The 14,153-nt window shown below is 37.7% G+C and overlaps 1 protein-coding gene across 2 annotated transcripts in view; it reads left to right on the forward strand.

The window, feature by feature from the left end:
* The window catches only part of LONRF2 (LON peptidase N-terminal domain and ring finger 2), a 67,488-nt gene extending 54,873 nt beyond the window's left edge, over positions 1–12,615 (forward strand). For both annotated transcript variants that reach the window (XM_063458922.1, XM_063458914.1), the window contains exons 8-13: positions 1,130–1,244; positions 4,162–4,283; positions 5,170–5,328; positions 7,679–7,841; positions 8,638–8,787; positions 9,887–12,615. In XM_063458922.1, coding sequence (XP_063314992.1) covers positions 1,130–1,244; positions 4,162–4,283; positions 5,170–5,328; positions 7,679–7,841; positions 8,638–8,787; positions 9,887–10,075 — 898 coding nt within the window. In that variant the 3' untranslated portion in view covers positions 10,076–12,615. The remainder of the gene's footprint in view (positions 1–1,129; positions 1,245–4,161; positions 4,284–5,169; positions 5,329–7,678; positions 7,842–8,637; positions 8,788–9,886) is intronic.
* Positions 12,616–14,153: the final 1,538 nt, after the last annotated feature.

Raw genomic sequence — 14,153 nt, forward strand, 5'->3', positions numbered from 1 at the left:
TAAGCTTAGGACATGGGACGTTTACGGTTAATGTTACGGTTTAAATTAGGGTTAGGATTAGGGACTTGTTTATATTTAGTGATATTTCACATTAGGGGAATATCTATAAATAGTGATTTTTCACACTTTATTTTAACCCTTACCCCAAGGGTTAGGGTAACAATAGAGTGTGAGAGAGAGGTTAAAATAACTTACCTAACCCTAATTTGAACCCTCACTAAACCCTAAATGTACATGTGCCTACGCTTAGTAAATGCACTAACTATGATGAAAGTGTAAAACTAATTTTACTTACCTTCCAGGACCTTGCTGTGGAGGAGTAGCAGCACAGGATCCAGCTGAATCCCTTCACCGGAAGTTACCAGGGTAGGGGATTTTCACGAGGTAGGGGAATTTGATAGAACACCTACTCTCTAAAGTGAACTTTAATCATACACAGAATGCTTCTGTGGGGTCTAGCAAGCTACCAACAGTGCAGGGGATAATAAATTTTAAATTAAATAGATTTTGCAATGAAGGAAGTATTAACATTAGCTGACTCTTTACAGGAAGTGTTTCGGAAGGCTGTACAAGTCACATACAGGGAGGTGTATTTAACTCCTAAATGGCAGAGGATTGAGCAGTGACACTGCAGGGAAATGATCTATACACCCAAACGGCTTCAATAAGCTAAAGTTGTTTTGGTGACTATAGTGTCCCTTTAATGAGCTGGCAGAGGTATAGGTTTAAATTTCTGGGAAAGTAAAAGATAGAACTGTTCCAGGTGCCATAAGCCTTTAAAATACAAAAGTCTGCATTAAATAATGTTCATCGGAATCCTGCAAAGAGTTCACAATATCATACCTGTGGAGGAGCGAGTTTACCCAAGCTCATAACACATGGGAATCTTGTGAACTTTGACTAATTCTCTATTGTAGTAGTGCGAGTCACCTTTTACTGAAAATACATGTAATGGAAGTGTGGGTCAAAATATAAAAGGATAGAGTTACAATATATGCTGTTGCATGTTGCTGAGCGCTTTATTTCTCGATCACGATATGAATTATCCATGCATGCAACAAATGTATAGCATTGTAGTTGTGTTTACGGGATGTTGTGGATTTCTCATGCTGCTTTTGGATTTCCTTAGGCTGTTTTATGAACCTGTAGCTACCCCATGTGGACACACTTTCTGCCTCAAATGCCTTGAGCGATGCTTGGACCACAATCCACATTGTCCTCTCTGCAAAGAAAACCTGTCACAGGTGAGCTGACATATCACAGACAGATCAATTGGAAACACGCAGCGAACATAAAAACAGGAAAATGTTGTTATATAGCATAGTTACTGCTTAGATAGTACTTAACTTGTTTGAATATCACCCCCCATGTTTTCCAGCTACACAGGTAGTAAATTAGTATCCCATGATCATTTAAATATTATATTCATAGACTTCAGCAGCAATCTTGTAAATGGAAAGAGGTGGATACAGTTAGGATGCTCATTTCAGAGAACCGAAACAAATGCTAACAAAAAATATCTGCGTTGGATCACTGCTCTCGGTGGTTAGTTTTATAAACTGCTGTTGGTTCAAGAAAGCAAAATTCAGAACAGGTTACATGAGTCGGAATTCTCAGGACACGAGGTTAACAGCCCATAGAGCTTTCACCTGCAGTTTACTACTTGGAAGGTCATGTAGCTGCTTTGACTTTGAGTAACCTCTGAGAACCTTGCTGTTTATTAGTCTCAGGTGTGACTGTCACTAGGCGACAGGTGAGCCTGCAGACAGACTTGTAACCTGATCCTCTGTGCAGACTGTGCTTATGCTGAACATGCTATTTCTAGTCTGTCTGCTAAAACTCTAAATGCTGACACTATGGGTCGCTGTGGAACAGACAGGATCTACAATCCAAAATTAACACACTTGCGTTAATACCAGGTGACAACATTTGGCTATTATTGCCCTGCTCACCAATAAAATTTGTGCCCTGCTCACCTAAAAATATTTAACTCTGTATATGTAAATATAAATGAGAAAACAAAATCTATCTTATTGTATATGACGGGATCCTTCTGCCATATACATGCACCATGGATGTTTGAAAATGTAACGTGCAGTAGGGAAGGTCTTGGAGACTGGCTGTCCTTTTTCAAACACTGTCTGACCCAAGGTGTATGTATATGGCTGAAGCATCTTGTCATAAACTAAAGATAGGGGTGAGCTTTCTGTTGCTTTTGTTGTGTTATAAAACACATTTGAAAAAAAAAAGTAGGAAAGGGATATCAAATCAGGTAGATTTAGGATTAGTTTATCCTAGAGTTTGTCTACAAGAGGGCAAGGGTGGTATGAGTAAAATGACACAAGTTTGGAAAGGGGCAGTGAGCAGAAGGCCAGAAGTGAAGAATGAAGGGGGTTGTGGAGAGATACTCTGGTACAGAAAGGGGCTATTTACAAAATAACCTAAAAGGTATTGACAGACAGGGATAATTTGGGGAGAGGAAGGGGGGTTGATGGACACAAGGAGGAGAGGGTAGAAGAGCACCAGTGAGGAATTTGGGCTTTGGACAGAGGGATGCAAGATGAGTAATCTGGCTATAGACAGAGGGACTCTGATAAAATTGAGTCAGTACAAAGAGACACAAGTAAGGGAGAGAGGTGTATGGACAGAGGGCCACAAGTGGGAGGAGGGGGCTGTGGAAAAAGTAAGGAAGGTGTGTTATAAGTTGAGGGACACAAGTGAGGAAGGGGTGAGATATGCAAAGAGAGACTAATGTGGAAAGCTCGAGTATGGACAAAGGGAGACAAGTGAGGAGATGGAAAGAAAAATTAATTGTGTGGTATGGATATACATAGGGGTAGATGTCAAGGAGAGCATTAGTGAGTAGGAGGGGTAGGTAAACGGCACACAGCTACATACGCACATTCTCAATACTAACATACCACAGCCATCACACACAGGCACTCCTCATAAATACACGTCTGCATTCAAACATAGGCATTCTGCACCCATGCATTCACACACATACACCCGAACATTCCACACAATTATATAACTCTACATTTACACACAGGGATATTCCTTAAAGGACCACTATAGTGCCAGGAAAACAAACTCGTTTTCCTGGCACTATATGGTCATCAGGGCCCCCTTCCCGCTGGGCTGAAGGGGGTTAAAACCCATTCAGCCACTTAACCTTAACCCCTTAAGGACACATGACATGTGTGACATGTCATGATTCCCTTTTATTCCAGATGTTTGGTCATTAAGGGGTTAAAGGGACTCTCCAGTGCCTGTTAGTCAAATCGTTTTCCTGGCACTGCAGGTCCCCTCTCCCTCCCACCTCCCATCCCCTGTTGCTGAAGCGGTCAAAACACCTTCAGTGACTTACCTGAGGCAGCGCCGAAGTCCCTCAGCACTGCTACTGGGTCCGCCCATGCTCCTCCACGTCATCCGGCGGGGGAGACCAATCATGCCCGCCGTTGGGGTAGGTCTAATGCTTTCCTATGGGGATTTTAGCGACCCTGGAGGTCCTCACACAGCGTGAGGACGTCCAGCGACGCTATTGCACAGAAAACCTGTGCTAGAATCCCGGAAGTGGAGGAGTTAGCCCTGCAATGTAATTATTGCAGTTTATGAAAACTGCAATAATTACACTAGCAGGGTTAAGGGTAGTGGGAGTTGGCACCCAGACAACTCCAATGGGCAGAAGTGGTCTGGGTGCCTGGAGTGTCCCTTTAATCCAGTGCCGGGCTCCCTTGGCGCTGGTGACCTCTCCTTCTCCTGCCGACGTCTGCTCCGCATGCACGGCCAGAGCCGTGCGCACATTCAAACCACCCATAGGAAAGCATTATTCAATGCTTTCCTATGGACGTCAGCATCATCTCAGTGTGTTTTTCACACTGAGAATCGTGAAAGCGGCCTCTAATGACTCTCAAGGAGACAGCCACTAGAGGCTGGATTAACCCTCAATGAAAACATAGCAGTTTCTCTGAAGTGTCTATAGTGGTCCTTTAATATATTTTTAAAAATATTATACAATACAGAATATTATACATTTTAGTAGATTGTAGGACAAAATAGGTTAATATTTAAACATATGATTTGTGTTTTTCATTAAAAATAATTTATTTATTGCTTTTAAAAGGCAATCCGTTAATAATATATTTTTATTTTGTTTAGTATCTGGCAAGCAGAGCTTATAAAAAGACTCATCTCACTGAAGAATTGATAACACGGTATCTGCCAGAGGACCTTACTGAAAGAAAGAAATTGCATGACGAAGAAATTCAGGAGTTATCAAAGTAAGATATTATTAAATGGTCAAACAAAGCTTTTCCGCTATTTTACAGCAGCATGTTCAGTTACATAATATTGTCCTTGTCCATTTATATAATGTGTTCTGGATATCAAAATGGAAGAGATCATCTGATATCGAGGTGGAGATCATGATAAAACTATTTAGAGAAATGTCAGCGTTGCAGAGAGAAGAGCAGAAATGAATCTTAATGTTTACCGTTCCAGCAAGTATTCCAGCATTAATGTTGCTAAAAACTATAGAGAACCCAGAGTGACAGGTCAACTGTGCTTAATGCTTATTCATAAGCAAAATGGCATGCTGATCCCAATGGGGATTTACCCTAAATAAAGTTCTGCTGACAGGTTGTGTTCTTCTCTTTTAAAACCGCTGGGACTTTATATGTCTCACTTAATATTGTGGTATAATGTTTGAAATATGTAACATATATTCTCTTACACTCACTACAGTTTTTAATATATATATATATTGGACCACAGACTTTTAGTTTTAGTTTTGTGCGTGTTTTGGGTTTTTAATTGTTTTCTTTTCTTTTTTTTTTTTTTTACAACTATTGAGCTACTTCTTTCGTGATGCACAAGTCTACTTCATCCTGTCTGAGCTAGGGTTAGCTCAATTTCTTAATGCAGTGTTACATAATGCATTAAGATACAAGGAATACATTGTTTTAAATGCCAGCTCATTCAGGTCAAACAAAGAGGAATTCAGAGATTAGAGTATCATCGAACGATATCTATTGTCTGTACGTATGCATGCTAAATATGTATACATCGATTTATCGTCTTCCTAAAATACTTCAGTGTGTTATCTAGACATACCTAGTACTTTGTTTGAATTTTTTTTGTTTTTGTTTTTTTGTTACATGAACACAGCTTGAATAAAGATGTACCTATATTTGTATGTACAATGGCCTTTCCTACGATTCCTTGTCCACTTCATGTGTTTGAACCCCGCTACCGTCTAATGATCAGGAGGAGCATGGAGACTGGTACCAAACAATTTGGCATGTGTATTGCTGATGAACTAAAAGGGTATGTAATACATTTGTTTGCCCATTTAAGATCGTGTTTTAGGTGCAACTCATTGGGTCTATGTGACTGTTGTCTTATGACAAAATAAACATTTATCCAAATTACATGGAGATGGTGTTTTTGTACATTTAATATCACTGAAGTGATGGCACTAAAGCATTATGTATTAAAGGACAACTGTCACTTCAAAAACTGTTGTTTTTTTTGTTTGTTTTTAAGTGACAGTGAAATCTTTTTTTTCATTAAGTATTGACAGGAAATAATATATATGTTAAAATGAAAAATATGTAAAAATAATTAAAAAAAATAAAAATAGAGAAACCTTTTCTCATCAGCCATATAAATACACCTTAGGTCAGACAGTGTTTGAAAATCGACAGTCTCTATCGTCTCATAACAAGATTCTACAGACAAAGTAAAAAAATATACATAGGATAATCATATAGAGAAATGTGTGAAGATTGTGGTGTTGAATGCACTCACAAGAGCAATAAAAGAAAACTACAAATCAACCACTCCATGGTTGCATCCTCATGAAACATCAGACTTCCATAACAGATTCTTGAACGTAAAAAAGAGAGAACTATTGTGCAGAACGTCAAGTTGATCATCTACTTTTTAATAAAATATAGTACTTACAAAATGAAGAAGTGATAAAAGCCCATCTCCACAAAAGTGGTATGATCATGAATTATCTGTTTCTGGTGCAGGAATCCTGATGCACTCCCAGGTATCAACTAGACAATGCAGTGATGAAAACTAGTTATACTGGAAATACATGCAAAACAGATACAAAGAAAAAACGCAAAATATAAAAACCTCATCCCCATGTGTTTTGTCCATCTTGACACGGACTTTCTCAGGGCAAGACGTCAGTGGTATTAATGGGCTGCAGTCTCCGCAGGGCTTTTAAAACCCCAGTGGTACCAAACTGTGACTGCAGAGCCGCAGTTTCTTCTTCCAGTTTTTGTGTCTCTTCGTCATGCATTCAACTGGCGTGGGGACGTTGCGTTGCAAGCGCATGCGTCATGCAGTAAGAAAGCTTTCACACACCATAGTTAAGCATTTCACCTTGTTCCTATATTCTGGAACCATCAATACTCAAATGTGTTCTGAAGAAAAAGGGTAGAAACATAGAAAACTACCTGAATTAGAGGAGAGAGGGATAAAGATATAACACAAAATACCAAAATATACAAATTATAGTACCAAAAAGCAATAATACTGGTAAAAAGTTAAAATAAAAATGTTAACAAAAGATAAATCAAAAATGAAATAAAAAGAAAACAAAATTGGAAAAAAAGAACTTCTAAAAATAAATATAAAAAATGTGACCAAAGCTATGAAATGTGAAAAAAAAATTTGTTTTGCAAAAATGTGAAAAAATTTGAAAGAAAAAGTTCTAAAAAACAAAACAAATCAAAATCTACATTTAAACCATGTAGACGGAGAGTCTGGATTTTGTGAATCTAGTAACCCTCTTTTCTCCTCAATTTATTTAGTAGACTTCCACCTCACTCATCTACTTTGACCTGTTCTATACCAGAAATAATTGGCTGTGAACAGCAGACAAGAGGAACAATGCACTGTGACAGACAGTTGGTCTCTATGGTCTTCCATGCTTCACTATCTACAGAGAACTAGGGAAGACCTCAGAGACTGTTGGTTTTCTAGCACCCAAGGTGCATGTATATGGCTGAAGGATCCTGTCATATACTAAAGGTAAGGGTGTGTGGAGGGTTTTCCTCCCCCCCCCCTTTTTTTTCTCCTTTTTTGATACCCCCCCAAAAAAGGGGAAATTGAGGCATTCCTCAGCAGTGGTGCTGCCATAGAGGCCAACATTTATACAAAATACAGATTAAGGAATAACACACAAAAATACAGTTTAACATTCTACACAGCTACTTGTAATCCCCCATCAAACAAATATGTGGATTGAGTTTTACCAATATGCCATGTAAGCTCACCACTACGCTATATTACCCCAATATCGATGGGTCCTACATGAGTTTTAACATGGGAGACAAATTAAATAGTGCTAGTGCTAAATTGATTTAAAGTGTATTAGGTATAGGCGTCATTATTATACTTGCAAAGCTTAATTCGTTGCCTCTGCAACTCCCATTGTAATGGAGGTTTGACTCTGGGCAGTAGTGTGATCGGACATCTACACCTAACCTGACTTCTTCCAAAGGGAGGGAAAATGAATTTATGTAATCTATTTATATTCTCACATGTATAATGCACTTTGTGCATGCATGATATGTACATTGTAATATGCCTGTCATACTTGTCCTGAAATTGTCTCTCATCAAGCTTTGATGGTCATATTATTCTATTGGCATTCCAGGTTTGCAGATTATGGCTGTATGTTACGTGTGAGGGATGTAAAGTTTTTCCCTGATGGGCGGTCAGTAGTAGACACAGTTGGATTGAGTCGATTTAAAGTCTTGAGCCATGGACAGAGAGATGGTTACCATACTGCAAATATAGAATATCTGGAAGACAAAAAGGTAACTAATTCTGAGAGGACTGCTCTTGGTATCTTATCTTTTGTGACTGGAGGACCCCTGTTGTATACCTCATAAGTTCTAAACCTGCTCGCAATGAGTCCTTCATATAACTAAACGATCTTTCCCCATGTATCCTCTTTTTAAAGTTTCAAAATAAAGGGTATACACAGGAAACAACTTGTATTTAGAGTGGAGAGAACAATATCACGTCTTGGTTGTGCTATTACAATTACAACTAGTAAACATTTTGACCATTTGTTGATTCTTAAATTGAAAATTGCTTTACAGCTCTATGAGCAATAGATAAGTCTGTAATGCTGGACTGTGTCAAGCCTACTATCATGGATTATCTCCCATTAGCCTGGGAAGAACTACAGAAGGCGAGTAAAATGAAATATTTAAACCATCTTTTATGATTAGTTCACCAAAAGTGCATCTGATATTTCTAGTCCTAATATTTCTATCTGAAGTATCGCACACGATTGGTATAAGATTTGTAGAATCCCAGATACCCCTAGATAAAATAAAGCAGGTGGCACATTTACAGAATCTGTATCTAACCTCATTATGAATTATGTTTTAGTGTTGGCAATACTTTGGAGTATTTACATCTTGTTAGACTTCATTCCTACTTCAGGTGTGACTAAGAACAGTAGGTGATTTATATATTAAAAGTATTTTCATGTGATTGAGTTTGTTGTATAGGCAGCTATCCAAAATTATTGTACTGCGAAATTAGAAACCAATGTTCTATGCTATGAACTAATTTATTCTCCATTACTCTATTGTTCCACAGGTTGAAGGACAGGAATATGAAGAACTGCTTGCACTGCATAATTCTGTGTATGATCAGGCCTTGGTATGGTTCACTTCTCTTAAGGACAACCTAAAAGCACAAATTCTTAGCCATTTTGGGCCAATGCCAAGCAAGGAATCTGAACTACAGGTTAGCGCTCAATTTCCAACCCCTGTACTTTAGAGACAGTTCTGCTCCTGTATTACTGGTGTCCATCAGAAAAACATTTTCTTACTTGAACAGTTTATAGCTTCGAGCAATCGAGCTGCAAATGAAAAGTCCTTCAAGTGAAACCTTGTAGAAATCCCAATGTTTTATGTTGTTCATGTAGAAAAAAAAAGAACATGTTGCACTATTGTTTGAGAAAAATGGACACCAAAATGCGTTTAGGGATCAGTTCATTTGATGTGCCCCCGTTATCAATGTACTTCTGTTTTTTTTTTTTTTTGTTTGTTTGTTTTAAATAAGTACTTACTGTTTAATTTGTGTTCCTGGAAATTCTACCCTGCTGTCTCTTGGAAGCATCTACTGCATTTGCCAAAACAATCTTTCTAACGCAATAATTCTTTATATTCATTGCTTTTGCTGTAAAGAAACCTTTGTGTAACGGAACAAACACATCTTTCTCAAGCTTAGTGTGATGCTCATGCATTTAATCAACAATCTTGCTAATTAATCTTTGTTATGGGTGTCTGCAACTACAGTGTGTTGCTTTCTCCTTTAGCATATAGAAGGTTGTCAAGTGTCACTGCAGATACAAATCTTAAAGGTGCACTCCAGTGTATTTTTAATTAGTTTTTATCCTAAATTTCTACATCCCATACATTTTAAAGGCATCTACTATCATGACATTGACATTTTAACCAATCTTGACTTTTAAGTAAAATGTATTTTTGGGGTTTTTTAGTTATTTATTTTTTACTACCCATTTTTTTTTTTTATGCCTCATTTGACTAGTTTATTAAAATGTAAACATTTCATTTTTATTGTGTTTTCTGTACATATGAATTGGATTTGCTTACTTATATACAATTTGATTAGAAGTGTGTTCCTATTCATTTGACAAAATATGTAAACTACTCTTGCAAGTGAATGTACACATCTAGCTAGTCATCTCAAAAACTGGAATCCTTAATAATGTTAATTATTTATGATGCTATGACATTTGCTTGGATTATCTCTGCAAGATTTGCTGCCCAACACCAGTTTTAAATGTTGTTGCATTACACTTGCTTCTTTTCTCTTCTAGGCTAATTCAAGTGGCCCAGCCTGGTGCTGGTGGATGCTGGCTGTGCTGCCACTAGAGAACAAAGCACAGCTAACTATACTGGCCATGACGTCATTGAAAGATCGCCTACTAGCAATCAGACGTGTCTTAATGTTCGTTACCCGCAAAAGACCCAGATTACATAGGTTTACAAATGGAGCTTTGACTTAAACAACATTCTATATTCTTTTTTTGTTTCTCTTTGTTTATCAAAGACTTTTTTTTTTTTTTTACCTCTGCACTGAAAGAGAACTTTAAGACTTTTTAAGTTATACTGTTGTTTCTGTGAAAATGCCATACAGTGTCCATGAATGAGCAACATTTCTACCTGGTTTATTTTACCATGCCTCATGGCGCTAAGCAGGACCTTGGTTACCAACAGACTAAAGGATCAGAGACTGGTTAACTGCTGGTAACCAGGAACCTCGTGTGCCTTATTACACAAGACATCTTACATCTCACTTGTGTATTTTAAATGTATATGTATACAGAGGCGCAAACTCATATTATAGCTGGAAGAGATAAAACTGTTTGTTAGTCCGTACCCTACCACAGTGCATTGTTGCATTGGAATAAGTTATGATGTCAACAGTTGTGATAGAGTTCTTAGCCTGCGTGAGAACTCGTGTGACTGCTTTGTCATCAGAATTGCTGCAAAATAATTAATATAACCGTGGGGTCCATGAATGTATATCTAGTACAGGCCCTGGTTAGAAATAGTGACCACAATTTAGGGCAAATGTTTCAGTCATTGATTAGGATTAAATACTACACAGTTTCCCTCAACTAAAAATGTGCGTGCTTAAGCTTGCAAGAAGGGTGTTTACATGCTCCAACTGCTAGTATCTTGTCAAGGAGATGATCAGCAATATACATTTGCCCTCCCATGAGCCAACTCAAGATTATCTAGAACGTTGTCTCAAGCATCATTTTAAAAGGGAATTGCAACCTCGGCAAGGCCCACATCTTTCTCCTTTCTGGTATTTTTTGCAACAATCTACATTCTCTAAATGGGTTCGTGTTCTACTGTGTTTTATGTAATGGTAATACAAAAATATGCAGGTTCTCGAAGAGACACACAAACTGTGATACTACACAAAGATGTGAATTTGTCACTGTGATGCTGGAGATGACCATTCTTTGTATAAAACATTGCACCATGCAGAATACAGGCAAGAATGCATCTGAGTTTCAGGATAGTGCAGTAGCAATGGTACTTCCTGAAACTCTGTTCTGTGGTCTCTTTCAATCATTCTTCCAATGGATGACAGTCACTATTACTTGGAATCTATATCTCTCCTCTAGTTTGCGCCTGTGTATGTCAAATTCCGATGTGATGTCATCGACTATTCCTGATTGATGACTTTCCGTAATAATGACATTACCTTATGGACTTTAAAATTCTAGTACTCACTCAAAACCAGCATTCTTCAACACTTTGTGCCTGCTATCATGATGCTTAAGCCTCCGTCCATGTTTGCATATAAAGCCATAAGTTCCTAGTGTGGATTCTCGACTAGCACTGTTTGCAAAGCAGTTGATGTAACGTCCATCCTATTCCAAGAGTGATTCTCCACGATGTGACTTTTCACATTTGGTACTCTGCATTCATGATTATCATTCTTACTCTGAAAGTAGCCGAAGGAACATGCCCTTTAAAACCTCAGAAAAAATATCTAGAAGTCTTCCCTAAAGCCTGCTGGGAGACACAACTTGAGGGAAAGCCTCTGCTACATGGCTGTCTTCACACCTTCATCTTGTGCAAAAACCATTTATGTACCACGAACAATGTGTTAATATTTCAATGCATGGAAATTAATAGCAAGGACAGTTAAAAGATGTGTGCAAGTGGATTGTTTACATGTATGATTGTTTTGGTATTGTTTAACCTATAGGAGTAAGTCACATCGGTTCCAAGATTGTACTTTCATTACCTCCCATCACTGTGTGCCCAATCTCTGTGCAAATAGTACATTTTTATTTATATTCATATTCCCAAGCTCCATTAAGTTGTAAGCTATGTGCAACAGGCTTACGTTGAGAACAAAAACAAACTGAATTTTAATATACAAAAACCTTGTTAAAAGGAGAATGGCGTAATATAGATTTTTCCAAAGAACATTACAGGGCTTTAATACACCCGTAGAAGCTGTTTAATACCATTGAGTGGTATATCCTGTGTATGTCATAGAGCAATCCATTTCTCACATCTGCTGACACGTTTTTTTGTGTTCTTTGTGTGATCACAACAATCTCTTCTTACAAAATTGTGTGATTAGGTACAATATAGTATTATTACAGCAGTGTAGCCCAGGACAATCTGAATCTGTAATGCAATGGGATCTCTAACACAAGGGTACAGTGAAACTGAATTGCAACACGTGTACATTTGGGTATTTATTAAACATAATACTTATTGAAGTAATCCTGTTAAATGCCACACACGTCGACAAAGGTTTTGAGGTTAATCCCAGCTCTGGGCTTCTCCACTCTTTAAAGGAAAAATATAGAATCCATTGCCTGTAGCCTGAACGGAGCACTGTAATCTGTAAAAACATTCCATTCAATACTGAAATGGGCATGGCTATGTAGTTTCTGTTCAACAGTCTTAAGTGCAAATACAACCCATCTTCATGGTGATGGTATCCTGTTATTCATATTACATTGAAAAGTACTATTTCACGTTGAATAATGAATATTACCCTTTTCCAGTAACATATAGTTGTCTTGTTAACCTAAAAACAAGCATAGAAGTACATAGGGTAATAACGTAATAATTCAATAAATCCAATTAGTTATTGGAAAAACTCACATGGTCATGAGCCACTTCAAAAAGCTGGCTCAGACTAACAGCATATCAGCATATCAGCACAACATGAATTTTCTTTAGCTCCAAGCTTGTTCCCTTCTGAGGTCCTTTCTCCTTACTATTTCAATTACTCCAGGATGCAAGGGGTAATGGATAAAAGGAATTTATTGACACACTTAGGGTAGCTGGACATAAAAAAGTTAAAACATATAAGTATAAAAGTCCTCTGGACACAAACTCAACGCGTTTCGGCCGGTGGCCTTTCTCAAGAGTTCTGTTCTCATCTTCGGTGTTGTTCTTTTAAATGCAATCTTTTGGCACTCTTTTTCCTAATTATTTCCTGATTCCGGTTGCCGTTTACCATTTCCGGTCGCATCCTTACGTGTCCCATAGTTATGACGTCACGACGTTTTCTTCGTGCTGACGTCGTGGCGTACGTATTGGGATGAGAACAGAACTCTTGAGAAAGGCCACCGGCCGAAACGCGTTGAGTTTGTGTCCAGAGGACTTTTATACTTACATGTTTAAACTTTTTTATGTCCAGCTACCCTAAGTGTGTCAATAAATTCCTTTTATCCATTACCCCTTGCATCCTGGAGTAATTGAAATAGTAAGGAGAAAGGACCTCAGAAGGGAACAAGCTTGGAGCTAAAGAAAATTCATGTTGTGCTGATATGCTGATATGCTGTTAATCTGAGCCAGCTTTTTGAAATGGCTCGTGACCATGTGAGTTTTTCCAATAACTAATTGGATTTATTGAATTATTACGTTATTACCCTATGTACTTCTATTCTTGATTTTAGGTTAACAAGACAACTATATGTTACTGGAAAAGGGTAATATTCATTAAAGGGCTCTCACCACCCACTTCTGTTTGTATTTTGTATTATTTTATGTGATAAGTGACTCACATTGGTGATAGGAGCACCTTATTTTTAAACCTTTTTAATCTTTAATTTTTTATTCACTTCACGTTGAATAATGTTTGAACCTATGCTATGCACATGTCTCTGGTATTCAAAAGGATATATATATATATATATTTTTTAAACAAAATCTTATGTAGTACTAGTTCTATGTCTTCCCCCAACCCCCCCTTACCATCTAGATGTCTGGCACTTTATTATTCTGTTATAATTCCTTGTCTAGTCCTATTCAGTGCTCTGCGTTGTGTCTGTTATAATTCTTAGATTCATTCATCTCAGACCAGTCTTGGTCTCTCATTATCCCAAAATACCATTCTTTATGATGAGTCCTTCATGTCCCTCAACTCCATCTTGCTATTAATTTCCTTTGTTTTCACTACCCCTTCCCCTCCCCTTGTCGAATGTATTTCTTTAACTCAAGTCTTTCTCCGTGCTACATCTTTACTTTTTTCTTTTTATCAACTTGGTTGGGATTTTACTTTTAATAACCAGATACAGTTTTTTGGTTTTATTT

Source organism: Pelobates fuscus, chromosome 1 (assembly GCF_036172605.1).
Source record: "Pelobates fuscus isolate aPelFus1 chromosome 1, aPelFus1.pri, whole genome shotgun sequence".
Lineage (NCBI taxonomy): Eukaryota > Metazoa > Chordata > Amphibia > Anura > Pelobatidae > Pelobates > Pelobates fuscus.